Source organism: Primulina tabacum, chromosome 9, assembly GCF_025594145.1.
Source record: "Primulina tabacum isolate GXHZ01 chromosome 9, ASM2559414v2, whole genome shotgun sequence".
Taxonomy (NCBI): domain Eukaryota; kingdom Viridiplantae; phylum Streptophyta; class Magnoliopsida; order Lamiales; family Gesneriaceae; genus Primulina; species Primulina tabacum.
The window spans coordinates 39,030,521-39,043,320 of record NC_134558.1 but is presented as its reverse complement, the minus strand read 5'-3'; the positions used below and the strand labels follow the sequence as shown (position 1 = coordinate 39,043,320).

At 35.1% G+C, this 12,800-nt stretch overlaps 1 protein-coding gene across 3 annotated transcripts; it reads left to right on the top strand.

Moving 5' to 3' along the window:
* The first annotated feature begins 3,550 nt into the window (after nt 1–3,550).
* On the top strand, nt 3,551–9,995 carry LOC142556035 (protein Brevis radix-like 2). 3 transcript variants are annotated; one of them, XM_075667238.1, is made up of 6 exons: nt 3,551–4,463; nt 4,593–4,975; nt 6,630–6,765; nt 6,889–7,286; nt 7,370–7,468; nt 9,698–9,995. In XM_075667238.1, exons 1-5 carry the CDS (start codon nt 4,341–4,343, stop codon nt 7,446–7,448), a joined length of 1,119 nt encoding a protein of 372 aa, XP_075523353.1. In that variant the 5' UTR covers nt 3,551–4,340; the 3' UTR covers nt 7,449–7,468; nt 9,698–9,995. The 3 variants fall into 3 exon arrangements, with proteins under 3 accessions (XP_075523353.1, XP_075523352.1, XP_075523350.1); XM_075667237.1 differs by having other exon boundaries at nt 9,668–9,995; XM_075667235.1 differs by lacking the exon at nt 9,698–9,995 and having other exon boundaries at nt 7,370–7,739.
* The last annotated feature ends 2,805 nt before the right edge of the window (nt 9,996–12,800 follow it).

Below are 12,800 nucleotides of genomic sequence, written 5' to 3'. Positions count from 1 at the left end.
ATATTTATATTATATTAAAAATTAAATGGTTATTGGTTAGATGTTAGAACTGTTTACTCCTGACTTAAGAGGTGGCGGGAAACTATGAAAACTAAACTCCATTGCAGTGTGGGTGGTGTTAGTTTTCACGTATGTTTGTGGCTTTCAGCTCAAAGGACTGGGCCCAGGCCGTGTTAACTATCACTCGATTCGCCTCATTAAGGCCCAAGATAAACTTTGGGCTAATTTTGATCCAATAAATTTTTGTAAATATATCACGTACTAATCATGCAAAGTCAGTCCAAATAACAATTACCGCCCATGCCAGTTGTCACATAGAAAAAGCACTGGCCTTCATATTTTGTCAATATTTTAAATTAAATAGTTTTCATTCATGGAACCTCGAATAAGTTGAAGAATGATAAACCTATCATTCTCTAATTTATATATATATATATATATATATATATATATATATATAATCCTACAAGCCCAACAAAAAAATGGAAGAGAAATAGGAATAAATCTAGCAAAAATGTCAAGAACATTGTGTACTAAATAAAACAAGCCTTAATTCTCGAGATTGTCATTTGGCCAAAAACCAAATGGTAGTGCCAATTATTAAAAGCAATTCCCCCTAGGCATGGTTCCTAATTTATGGGACTCCATACAAAAATTAATTTTATAAATGCTCGTCTGCCACACTTTATTATGTTTTCTTGTCCATTGGCATTACTATCCACTATTAACTATTCGATACGATAGTTCACGCGTTCTATGAATCTATAACATAATTTATATCGTGTGAGATGAGAGAGGTACCAAAAGGCTTTTTATTTTCTATTCTAAATCCTCTTTTTAAAAAAATAAATATTTTTTAGTCATTATATATTCAAAATCGAGTTAAAAAAATTTTTCAAACAAGTGAAAAATATTACCTGTTAAAAAATTATATGCATAGTTATTTTAGTTTGAAATGAGTAGAACATAGCTAATTAAATTGCCAAATCCAAACAAAACATATAGTTGCGGAATTGCTGGCTGGCCATGTGGTTTCAACAATAAAACAAAATATTTAAATGGAACTAATTATTTCACCACCATTGTAGCATATGCTAATGTGATACGAGTTCATGGTGAAGTTCTTTTCTATTATATATATAATGACTATGAGTTATTCTGATATTGAATTATATTTGGGATTTTCTCCCATAAACGACTGCTTCTAGGGCATATTCCTTTACGAACTTTCTCATACGCTGTTATTCATAGAATATCTCATCGTTGGAAGTTGATTTTTTTTCGTCTCCCTCAACATTTGAACACGTGATATCAAGACTTTAAGCACCTAATTATAAGAGTGTTGGTATCGATTTAGATACAGAGGTTCTGGGTTTGACAGTTGATGGAAGCAAAAGAAATTACTTTACATGAGTGATATTCTATGAGTGATGACGCATGAGAAAACCCGCCAGGGAAAACGTCCCAGAGAGAGCCAAAGATCGAGATAACACATGATCGTTTAAAAAGATGCTATTTTTTTTTAACGATCATGATCAATTCGGCAATTCCTATCTTGGGATTTATGGGGTCTTCTCTCGTAAACGAACTCCCTGTGAAATTCTCTCTTATGACTTTCTCATACGCTGTCACTCATAGAATATTTCACCATTGAGAAATGGTTTCTTTTGTTTCCCAAACACTCGAATTCATGATTTCTAGACTTAAAATACCTAGATTCATAGAATGTATGTATAGAAAGATTTTAGAGGGAGCCCAAAATCGAAATAATCCATCATAGTTACAACATACATAAAAGTAATCAAATCTTGATAATATTAAAATATTGCAGAGATTTTGCTTTGAAACTATAAAAATTATATTATAAATCATAATTTAAGTCAATAGCTCGAAATTTTTTTCCTACAGAATTGTGTATTTTTCTTTTAACAGTTGAATCTTCAATTCGAAACTTACACAAAATTTCAGGGTAGAATAACTATTTATAATTGATCAATGATCACTTCAAACATGTCACTTAAACGGTGAGAACCTAATTAATCTACTATTTTTATAATTTAATGTCAGGTCTCGAAAATTTCAAAGTTGTACAACTAAGTACTTATTACTGCTACATCAATGCCAATAATAAATAGGATCCTTCAAAATCTAGCTTTTTATTGTTGTTTTTAACGGATATCATTTACAAGAGAATTCGATGTAAATTATAATATGAAATATGTACAAAAATTTGGATACCAAGTTTTACATTTTTTGAAAGTACTCGAAAATTAAATGTTTTTTTTTTGGAAAAAAAAGTATCTACAATGTCTAGTTTGTTTGCATTTTGATTGATATAATTATATCTAATAGCAGCAAAATATGTGCTCACATTATAATGAAATATATTCTATTTTTAATTTACAAAAAGAATATTTAAAAATATATATATTTTTTAAATAAGTCTGAATTTACTCGTTAACCAACATGCTCCTGGTGCGGGAGGAAAAGTCAAATCTAAAACACAATTGATAGTATGCAACAAGAATTAATCAATTCGAGTTATTATTTTGTTATATATTAATTTGTGTCAGAATACAGTATGCATACAGTTGGCCATTAAATAATTTATTCCTCCCACATCACACTGCTTTTTTTCTTTCTTTATTTTTTTTATAAAAAAAATAGAGATCATATTTTTGCTGGTGAATTGAATTCAATTCCATTCAATTAAAATGGAATGAATTGTCACGTGAATATAATATGATAGAATGAACCTAAAACATGCATCATTCATGTGGCATTGAATTTGTAGATAAAGCATGCATTATTAGAAGAAACCACCTTTTTTTTTTACCTCTCATTCCTTAATGGCAACAACATGCTTTGCCTTGTGTTGGCTTAGAGACCATATTGGGTGGCTCAAACACACCCTATAACCTAAACCAATACAATTCCCCAATCTTCCTTCCTCCACAACTTTTTTTTTAAAAAAGTTTGGAGGTAATACTACAAAATCTCAATTAATTTTAAATAAATATATGTATATATATGTATGGAATATGTAACGAGATTCATATCGCTGCCAACTCTTTTTCCGTATTGATATCTCATGGCCCCGCTACTCCTGGTTCATCTTTAGCCCAAATGGAAGATGGGCTCATGTATTCTCCTGTAATTACCAGGTTTGAGTGTTTAGTTGATTCATTCAATATATTATTTTTCAGCAACACCCTTAGCTGCTCCCCTTTATATCACCAGTCTCTGACTTGAGCGTCGGAGGGGTTATGCCGGGACACCCTCGTGGCCCCCTTCTAACGGTCTTTTTCGTGATTTCATGTTCAGGACAAATTCGAAACATGCGTTTGAACTAGTTACACTTGCTGGAATCGGACCCTAAATTTTCCGTATATTAAAAAAAAAAAAACCAAGTATGTGAGACCCTATAAATTGAATTTCGGTTGATACCAAATTGTTAAGAAAAATAAATGGACATTAATCAAATATTAAATAATTGGCGATTTGACTTTATATATTGTAGATAATATGTCCATAAATAATAACTTTAGGAAGGATTATTGTCAATTGGTGGAGTAATTTAAGCCAAAGGCAGCTCTCTCTGGCCTGCCTGCCTGCCTCGACACCCTGTTCTGCCACCTCTTCCTCTGCTTCGGAAACCCCACAAATCTTAACAGCTTCTCTTCGATCCACCATTTTTTTTTATCTTTCCCTACATCGAAAAACCACTTGTTGTTGTTGTGTGTCTTGTGAGTTGTGCGTGAGAGAGGGGAGGAGAGGGGAGGAGAGGGGAGCAGAGGCGAGAATCTGCGAGAAAGATTGTTCTTGTTTCTCACTCTTTCCACCCTGTGATCTGTAGTTCGTGAAGAGGAAATATAATAATTTATTACTCTTTATTGTGAAGGAAGGGCCATGTTATTGATTTGATTGAAATTTGAAGCCACCTCTCTCTGAATCAGCGAGAAACACTGTCGAGAATACCATATGTACTTCCACCGTCAACGTCACCTCGGTGAATGTTGATTCCATCGTTGTTCATATGAAATATCATTTCATAAACGAACAGTTTCGTGTTTACCTTTCTTTGGCCCTCAGTTTCTGCGATTTTCTCGGCAATGGAGATGCGTGGATCACTCCCTTTTAATATTATATCTCCTCAGAATGTCATCCCTCTTTCTCTGTTGATATGGACTTTTTTTCGTTTATTGCACGTGGCTTGTATATTTCTTCTCACAACTTTCAATAGAATTCGATTTTACGCGTGACACTTTCGGTGTAATCATTTCGCATCTTCCAGATTTTCAGTGACATATTGATTGTAGATTGAGGTCTGTGGAACGAACATGTTGACTTGTATAGCTTGCTCGAAGCAGTTAAATACTGGATCTCTACGCGAGCTCCCGGAGGATGCAGAAACCGCTGCTACTCCCTCCACTAAACAGGCCATCAAAGTCCTTACAGCCCAAGTAAACACCATTTTCTCTTCTGAATTCATCATTCGTTCATTGCAATTACGAAGTAATAGTTGCCCAAAAGGGGCATATTCATTAATTTAAGATATTGGAGTTTCGTTATCTTCAATTCTTGTGTTCTAGATCAAGGACATGGCCGTGAAGGCGTCAGGTGCGTACAAGAGCTGCAAGCCATGTTCCGGCTCTTTTAAGAACGATCAGAGCAAGAGCCGAGCCTATGTAGACTCGGAGGCTGGCTCCATGTCCGAGAGATATTACGGTTCTTACAGAAGAGCTTGCAGCTCAAACTCCACGCCTAGGTCCTGGGGAAAAGAAATGGAAGCAAAATTGAAGGCCCTTTCAAGCGGCTCGTGCACCCCTGCTTCTGTGAGTGGGAGAACCGAGACAGTAGTGTTCATGGAGGAAGATGAACCGAAAGAGTGGGTTGCACAGGTGGAGCCGGGGGTGTTAATTACATTTGTTTCACTGCCTCAGGGTGGAAATGATCTCAAAAGGATTCGATTCAGGTACAGTTACTGTTACAAGCCGTACATGCCTCTAACAAAAAAAAATTAAATTCGACGAATAATTTTTCTAAAAATTTAAGTTTTTTATTTACAAGATTCACTCTGTCGTCTCTCTTGCCTAATTAAATCTGAAGTTTTCGGTTCATATCTTCATAATTTTTTGGTCCTTCCTTGAGTTTGATGGGTTTTTAAATAAAATTTAACATATTTGATTTGACCAACCAATGTGCTTTAGAGACCAATAATGTACTACCAAACATTGCCAGAGGTAAATACCCATTTGAGCTGAAAGTTTTAAATTGTCTGCGAGGTGACATTCATGATGCTCTTATTTTTTTTTGTTTATTTTGGGGGTTTGTGCTTTGAATCATACAATGGCGTGGTCGTATTGAATGGGGCATGTGGAATCCAATTATTTAAACCTCCAAATCAAGTGGTGACAAAGGGTGGTCTTCACTGGCTCATAAAATTTGCTTCATCTTAGTCACTCACTCTCCACACGAAACAAAAATCTTTAAAGAGCTAGCTACTCTATTGCACTATCGTAGATTTTAAATATATACATATTTGATTTGTCAACCGTGAATTTTGGGGATCCTAGATGACCCCATTCTTGTCCTTTTAACAATTTGTGTATGTATTTACCGAGTTTAGCTGCAACAAGTTTTCATGAAGGAATATTGATCATTTTTCACAGCTTGGGTGAAGTGACATAAACTCTTTCACTTTGAGAGGTGTGAGCTCGAACCTACATAAGAGCCAAAACAAGTCCCCCACCTCACCCCACCCCAAGTCGTAATCAGACTTTTTTTTAATAAAAAAATACCTTAAGATTTAGGAAAGAAAATTAGAGTTTTCAGTTGAAGTGGTTAGAAATTGATTGGGTTTATTTCATCCTACCCATGTGGTCATTATCCCATGATAAGATGGGTGACCAAGATTTGCCCATGCATATATATGACTTACTTTTTTTTTTGAAATTGTATGTGTGGTAAGATTTTACCCGTTGAAATGAAGTGAAGGTAGTGCTCACATAGGTAGGACTTCATTAATCAATTGATTGTCAGAAAAATTGATAGCATATAAATAAAACATTGAAAATGTTAGAACACTGTAGATAGGAAAGAAGATGGTAATATGTCGGTAGTCAATGGGCTCAATACCTTTTAAATTTATCATGAGATGAAAGGAGAACGGGTGGTCACTGAAGTTGTGATGGACCTTGTTCCTACATTTCTTTGGGGTACATCTGTTGCTGAATTACATGCAATTTATTGAATTACCAAGTGACACATCATGTTAAAAATTCAAGCGTCCATATTGATAGTATCGGTGAACGGTTGTTGCATTGCCTGAATGAAATATGAGTAGAATCTAACAAAAAAGTATCCTATTAGGTTGGAGAATCTGTTGAAGTTATGTATCAATCCAAAATTACTTGTGAAAACGTGCGAGTTTGGAATACACTCTTATACTTGGCATGTTAAAATTTTAGACCAAGCACATATTTGACACGAAATTGGCATCCAGTAGTTGTGTGATTTAGGACCTATTATCCTGAAAGGAACAACATATGAGCTCCCTTTTTTGAAATCCCATGTACAATTTTGCTCAAATACTTCATCATATTACTTCTTCTTTATTGTTTTTATAGTCGAGAGGTTTTTAATAAATGGCAAGCTCAACAATGGTGGGCGGAGAACTACGACAAAGTTATGGAATTATATAATGTCCGGATGTTCAATCGTCAAGGGATACCCGTGCCAACTCTACCACAATCTGAAGACGAGGTGAGTGAGTGTGACTGTGGTCGTATAGGAAATTTTTGTTCTTGTAGAATGCAGTGTGGAAATAGTCTCTTTCTATGGGCTTCGACAAAATAATTGAACTAAGATTCTTATTTTTCTAATCAGAACTCGAAAATTGAATCTGCTGAGAATAGCCCAGTTACACCTCCATTGAGCAAAGAGCGACTACCCCGCAACTTGCATCGCCCGACGGGGGTGGGCTACTCGTCATCAGACTCACTTGAATGCCATCTGATGCATTGTGAACAAGGCCATGATTCCAACATGCTTAATTCGACACCTAAACTCTCGAGCATCAGTGCTGTAAAAACCGAGACATCGTCAGTAGATGCTTCCGCAAGGTCAAGTTATAATTCGAGGGAGGTGGACCACTCTGGAGAGCTTTCATTGAGCAATGCCAGTGATTTAGAGACCGAGTGGGTCGAGCAGGACGAGCCTGGAGTATATATTACCATCCGGGCTTCGCCAGATGGTACTCGCGAGCTTAAAAGAGTGCGGTTTTGGTGAGCCGTTCTACCTTTGTACACGTTCTTGCTTTTATCTTGTGTTCTAGACAGATTATTAAGATCTTACAAATTGAATGCAGCCGAGAAAGGTTTGGAGAAATGCAAGCAAGGTTGTGGTGGGAAGAGAACAGAGCGAGGATTCAACAGCAGTACCTGTGAATGAGCTAGCGAGGTTATCAGTAATAGCCAATAATTTTCTTGAATGTAGTTTTCTTCAACCCCTGTCAGTTCATGTAGCTTGTCTCTGCTTGGAAAATATGTAGTTTTCTTCACCGTTTCTTTGTATTTTCCTCTTTTCTCTATTCATTTTTGTGATGTTTTCTTGATCTGGCTGTGGTAAGAGGGGGCAGTAGGGGAATCAGAGATGTTTGATCCGATGAGAATGTGGATTTGTAGCTAAATGCTGTTTCTGGCAAATTTGCATCTTTTTTTTCACTCTCCTTACATTATCCATCTAATACACCAAATTGTAGTACATTTTTAGACAACCCTTTCGTATTGTATTTGCCAACATGGACTGCCACGAACTTATATTGATGCGATCCGGGTGAAATGGGTGAGCCGGGTCGGATGCTCCACCGGATCAAATCAATAATTTATAGTGTTGTTTAGGAAAATGAGCAAAGTAGATGACTTCGATCGTGACCTGCACACAATGAAAGGAACTCGTGAATGGACGCCGGAGGGGTGTCCGGCGTGGCCACTCCGATGCTTAAGTCAGCAGGTTGAAGATGAGAGAAAATGGCGATATATGTGCGAATATATGTGAGTGCCAATGCTCAGGATTTTTCCCTCCTCTTTAAATGAGAAACATACCTGCTATTTATAGGAGGAAATATCATGATTACTTCGACTTGCGTGTACACCTACAACTCATAGCCTTTGATGTTGACTTCCTGTCAAGCCACCCTACCTCTGATAGCTTCTCTGACACGCCAAACCCCTGTAGTTCTGACAGATAAGACTGCCCATACCGATACAATCGAGTGTGGTGCGCTTCTCGAGGTAGCCCGAGTAGAAAGTTCCCGGGAGCTTGCATGAGAGCCCGAGCATCTGGTTGCCCGGGGTGAGTAGAGCCCAGGTATCTCCCTGTCCGACTGCTGAAGAAGATGACCTCGATTATAGTGCATAGACACTGTTCGGGTCTTGTCATAGGCACTGATTATTATGCTAATGATGCATGGTGACTCATACTGGTCGGATAACCTGAACGCGGGCGAAAGTTCCCCGGTCGGGCTGGAGTACCCTGGTCGGGCTGGAGAACCCTGGTCAAATTTTACCCATGCTCTACTCTTCCCAGCAATTTGGAATTTGACTCGTGTAATTTCTCTTTCCGCCCGAGTCCAAGAATGACCCGAGCCCTTTCCAGGGTATCATATATTACGTAAGCTTCGATTGTGGGATTTCAGAGATAAACGTTTACAGGAAATTGTTCAATTCAATATCATTTGCTATATCCAGGCACCTACACATGCTTCCCCCAAATTGTAGACAGTCAATGTAGGCACACAAGTCTGATCCATGTATTATTAATTTAATTAATAAAAATAGAATAAAATAAATTTATTTTGACTAATGTGTCACAAAAACCAAAACCGCAAAATCAATCGAATTTAAATTTTTTTGTGGTTCTACATGCACGTTATCAGAAATTTAAGGCCGTGTTTCGATCGAAAAAATACCAATTTTTTTCTATCATCTATCTAAATCCAATTTAAAATTGATGGGATTGATTGATTTGACTTCAAAAAATCAGGGATTCATAAATTTTATTAATGTATATATCACAATTTGGATTTGAGACGGTGTTTGAGGTGATGATTTCATATTGAGATGTATTTATCAATAATTTACCAAATGAACCCGCTTGATTTCTCTCTTGAAACAAAAAACTTAGTAATATTTTGAAACAGTAACTTGAGAAATCAGCAAGCGACTGGGGCTTCCTGTTTCGTTCTGATGTTAGCACTGTTTTATGAATGTTTTGCTCTCCCTTTTATATATTTCTTGATTGATTAAGGAGCAGCATTATTTCGCGTCGTGTTTGCTTTGTGATTCCTGCCAATTGTTTGAGGTGATTTTAAACTCAGCCTCGGGATTAACAAAAGTTGTCTCCTTTATATGTTGTTCTTTACTCTTTTGTACACTCTGTTCTCTACAAATGGCGAGGCAATCGGGAAATAGAAGATAAGATGCCTTGTGATTCTCCGGAGTGGCTTATCCCGTTCTGTCACTATCTTCTTAGTCAGTCATAAGGTCGAGATGGTTGAGTTTATGCCTACACCTGAATTAGCATCTCTTAAATAACTATGTTCAGTTGATCATTTTGTGATCTCGTATATTTTTCTTTTGAATAACCTTGGATCTTGGTCTTTCAGATTTGGACTCATCCATCGTGCTTTTTACAGTGACCATTCCTTTATACATGCATAAAGAGATTGATGGTGCTGATGTGCCTGAGAATTAAAGGTAAGGAACCTGGTTGCAGTTGTATTGTGCGCACTTTAAGATGCATACACACAGCAGTTGTGGCTGATTCAACCTAGGGATTGGCAAAAGCTGCCACTTTCCTGTGAATGTTTCTTGATTCTTATGTCCCCAGGCTGAAGTATTCTTTCTCTGTCTTTTCTTCGTGTTTGTGTGTGTACTACAGTCCCGCTTGGATGATTCGAGTGTAGAAGTTGGTTTGGTTGCATTAATTCATATCCATTTAGAAATTCTACTCTAATTTTAAAAAAAAAATCAATTTTTTCCCCAAAACATGAAATTCCTTTTGTTTTCAAGGGAAAAAGAGTACTTGGAAAATACCAACGTTATAAAGTATATTCTAAAACTAATTATTATTTCTTTATCCAAATAGTCCCTTAGTCAAAGAAATACAGCTTAATGCATTTTGAAGGGCAAAACCCACTTTGCTAGGGAAAAGAAACTACGCATCAACTTTTTTCCTTCTATAAATTTAAATCCGACCCGATCTTGCTTGTTACAGTAGATTTGGTCCACCAGAGTAATACATTGAGTATTAAAGTTTTAATGTAATGTCAATTTTGATGTGCTTTAACCCTTTTGCTCACTTTGCCTTTTTTCAACAGTAAAAAAATTCGGAAGATGAAAAGCATGTAAATCAGCATAGTGGTGTACCATGTTAACACAAAATCTTAATCAATTCATCAGTCCAAATCTTCTGCGACTGTAACATTCATATAGATTATATCAAATTTAATGAGTTGTAACTTGTTTTAACTTCTCGTCAATAAATATACGTGATAAATCTTTATCAGTGATATACATATTGTTATTGAAAACATTACATAAGATTTTTCTCAATAGTTTTGTCGTGATTTTTCCACGTCGAATGAACATTGGAGGTTCACGTCTTCATCATTCGTTCATATCGGTTTCTCATTTGAGGGATATCTGTACCTACCCCCATATATACGTACACACGTTGATATATATATGGCCATATGAATGAATGTATCGGATGTAGTTGGGCAAATTGGCCTTTTAGAGACCCTCATGGTTTCAATCATTTTGAAAGGAATGTATACCTATCTATACTTCTCAATTTTGATCTTCTCTCGATTAGCTATCGTATAAGGGATGCAATCCATCTAGCCGATGAACATACTCAATTCTCTCATCTTTCCTATAGAAAAAAAGTTAAATGAATGAGTTTTTATTTTTCTAAATAACAGTAGTTTATATTTACTCAACAAAGACATATATTAGGATTGTAAATTCTTTTCTCGGAAAATTGTAGATTTAATATGTATGTTTGTCGTTTCTTTATGATTTCGATCCTCTATATTAACAAATTTTCGTCGTAGTCCGTTATTAATATTAGTTTTTTAAATTTTTTCTTTTTTTTTTACGTGATTCTGACATGTGTAGTATCACATCAGCACTTTCGATAAAAATGACTAAAATTGCCGAAAATCCGAAGACGATGACTAAAACTGAAATATAATAACACAGATGATTAAAATCGGAAAAAACAAACATGCAAGACTAAAAAACACAATTTCCCCTATTTTTTTTAAAAAAATAAAAATAAAAATAAAAGTATGGCCTTACATTCATCATATCGATCGCATTATTTTCTTAGTGTAAACGGTCCTTCATTAAAGTGAAGTCAATAAGTTAGTTAATAATATCAGATCACAAAACATGAACCGAATCAAATCTTCGCTAAATTCTTTCCATTGAATACATTCACACACAAAATAGACCCCACGAGTACTGCAATCACACTCCACTTAGCTTAACACAATCCAGACCTCTAATTATAAATTACTATTCATTTTAAATTTTTTTCTTTATATATATATATATATAGCTAACATATATTTTGAGATAGTGAATATTCAATTTATTTTATTGTTTTTATTATTGGAAATAAAATTTTGTTGTGCATCAAATATGGACAAAAGACATAAAATAATAATCAGTTTTTATTATTTCTTTAGTAAGCCAGGATTTTTTTTTTAATCAGATAAAGTTAAAAAAGGAGATAAATTTTAATATTTTTGTATTATCTAGTAAGCTTGAATGTTGATCAAATTCTTTATTGAATAAATATATATCATACACTGCCAACCATTCGAGAAAAAGGTTTAGACCCACGAGTGCAAACCACACCTTCATCTCGGTTTGCTTTGATAAAATAAAAAATGAAAGGAATTGTTATTTGCACTTCGTTGCTTACATTTCACTCTCTGTCTGAAACTTATAACAATTCTTTAAAAAAAATAAAAAAGTAGTTTTTCCGTGATTCAAGTTAAATTTATATTTTTCCGAGTCGAGTTAATCTATTCCTTTCTTAGAATTAAAAGTAATAATTTTGAGATCAACATGAATAATTTTTCATGGGTCAATTTTTAACCTGGTCCTTACACACAGACACACAGTAGCCATGGACGAAAAAGCCGAGAATAAACCCATTTTTTCAGTGAATATTAGAATGTGGTTAATTAGCAGATAGGATTATCTAAATAAATATATAGATTATGATCTTTACACTGTTATAGAGCTCGTCTTTTTTGTTTTTTTGAGTTATGTAATAGTGAAAGATTGGATGATAATTGGGTAATCTCGTAACAAATTGGACTAAAATGCTATAATTGTTGCACGTATATATGCAGCACACTGCCCACACCTAATAAATGAGAGAGCATTGATTTGGACGTATACAATTTGGACACGATCAAGTCTAAGTCTATTTACTTTCCAAAAAATTTATGTGCCGACAGAGGCATTCCACAATTTTTGACGTGCTAATACACAGTACGTTTTCCTTCGTTCGGACATTTAAAATTTCAAGATCAATGGTAATTTCACTTGAACGAAGGTGTTAGATTAATATTTTTATGTATATAAATCCAACGTCACAGTTATCAAAACGTGTAGCTGGTGGTAATTATATACGCAATTATATATAGATAATCATAAAATTATATGTATGTATAATGTATATATAATTTACTTATAAACAGTAGCATCATCGATAGT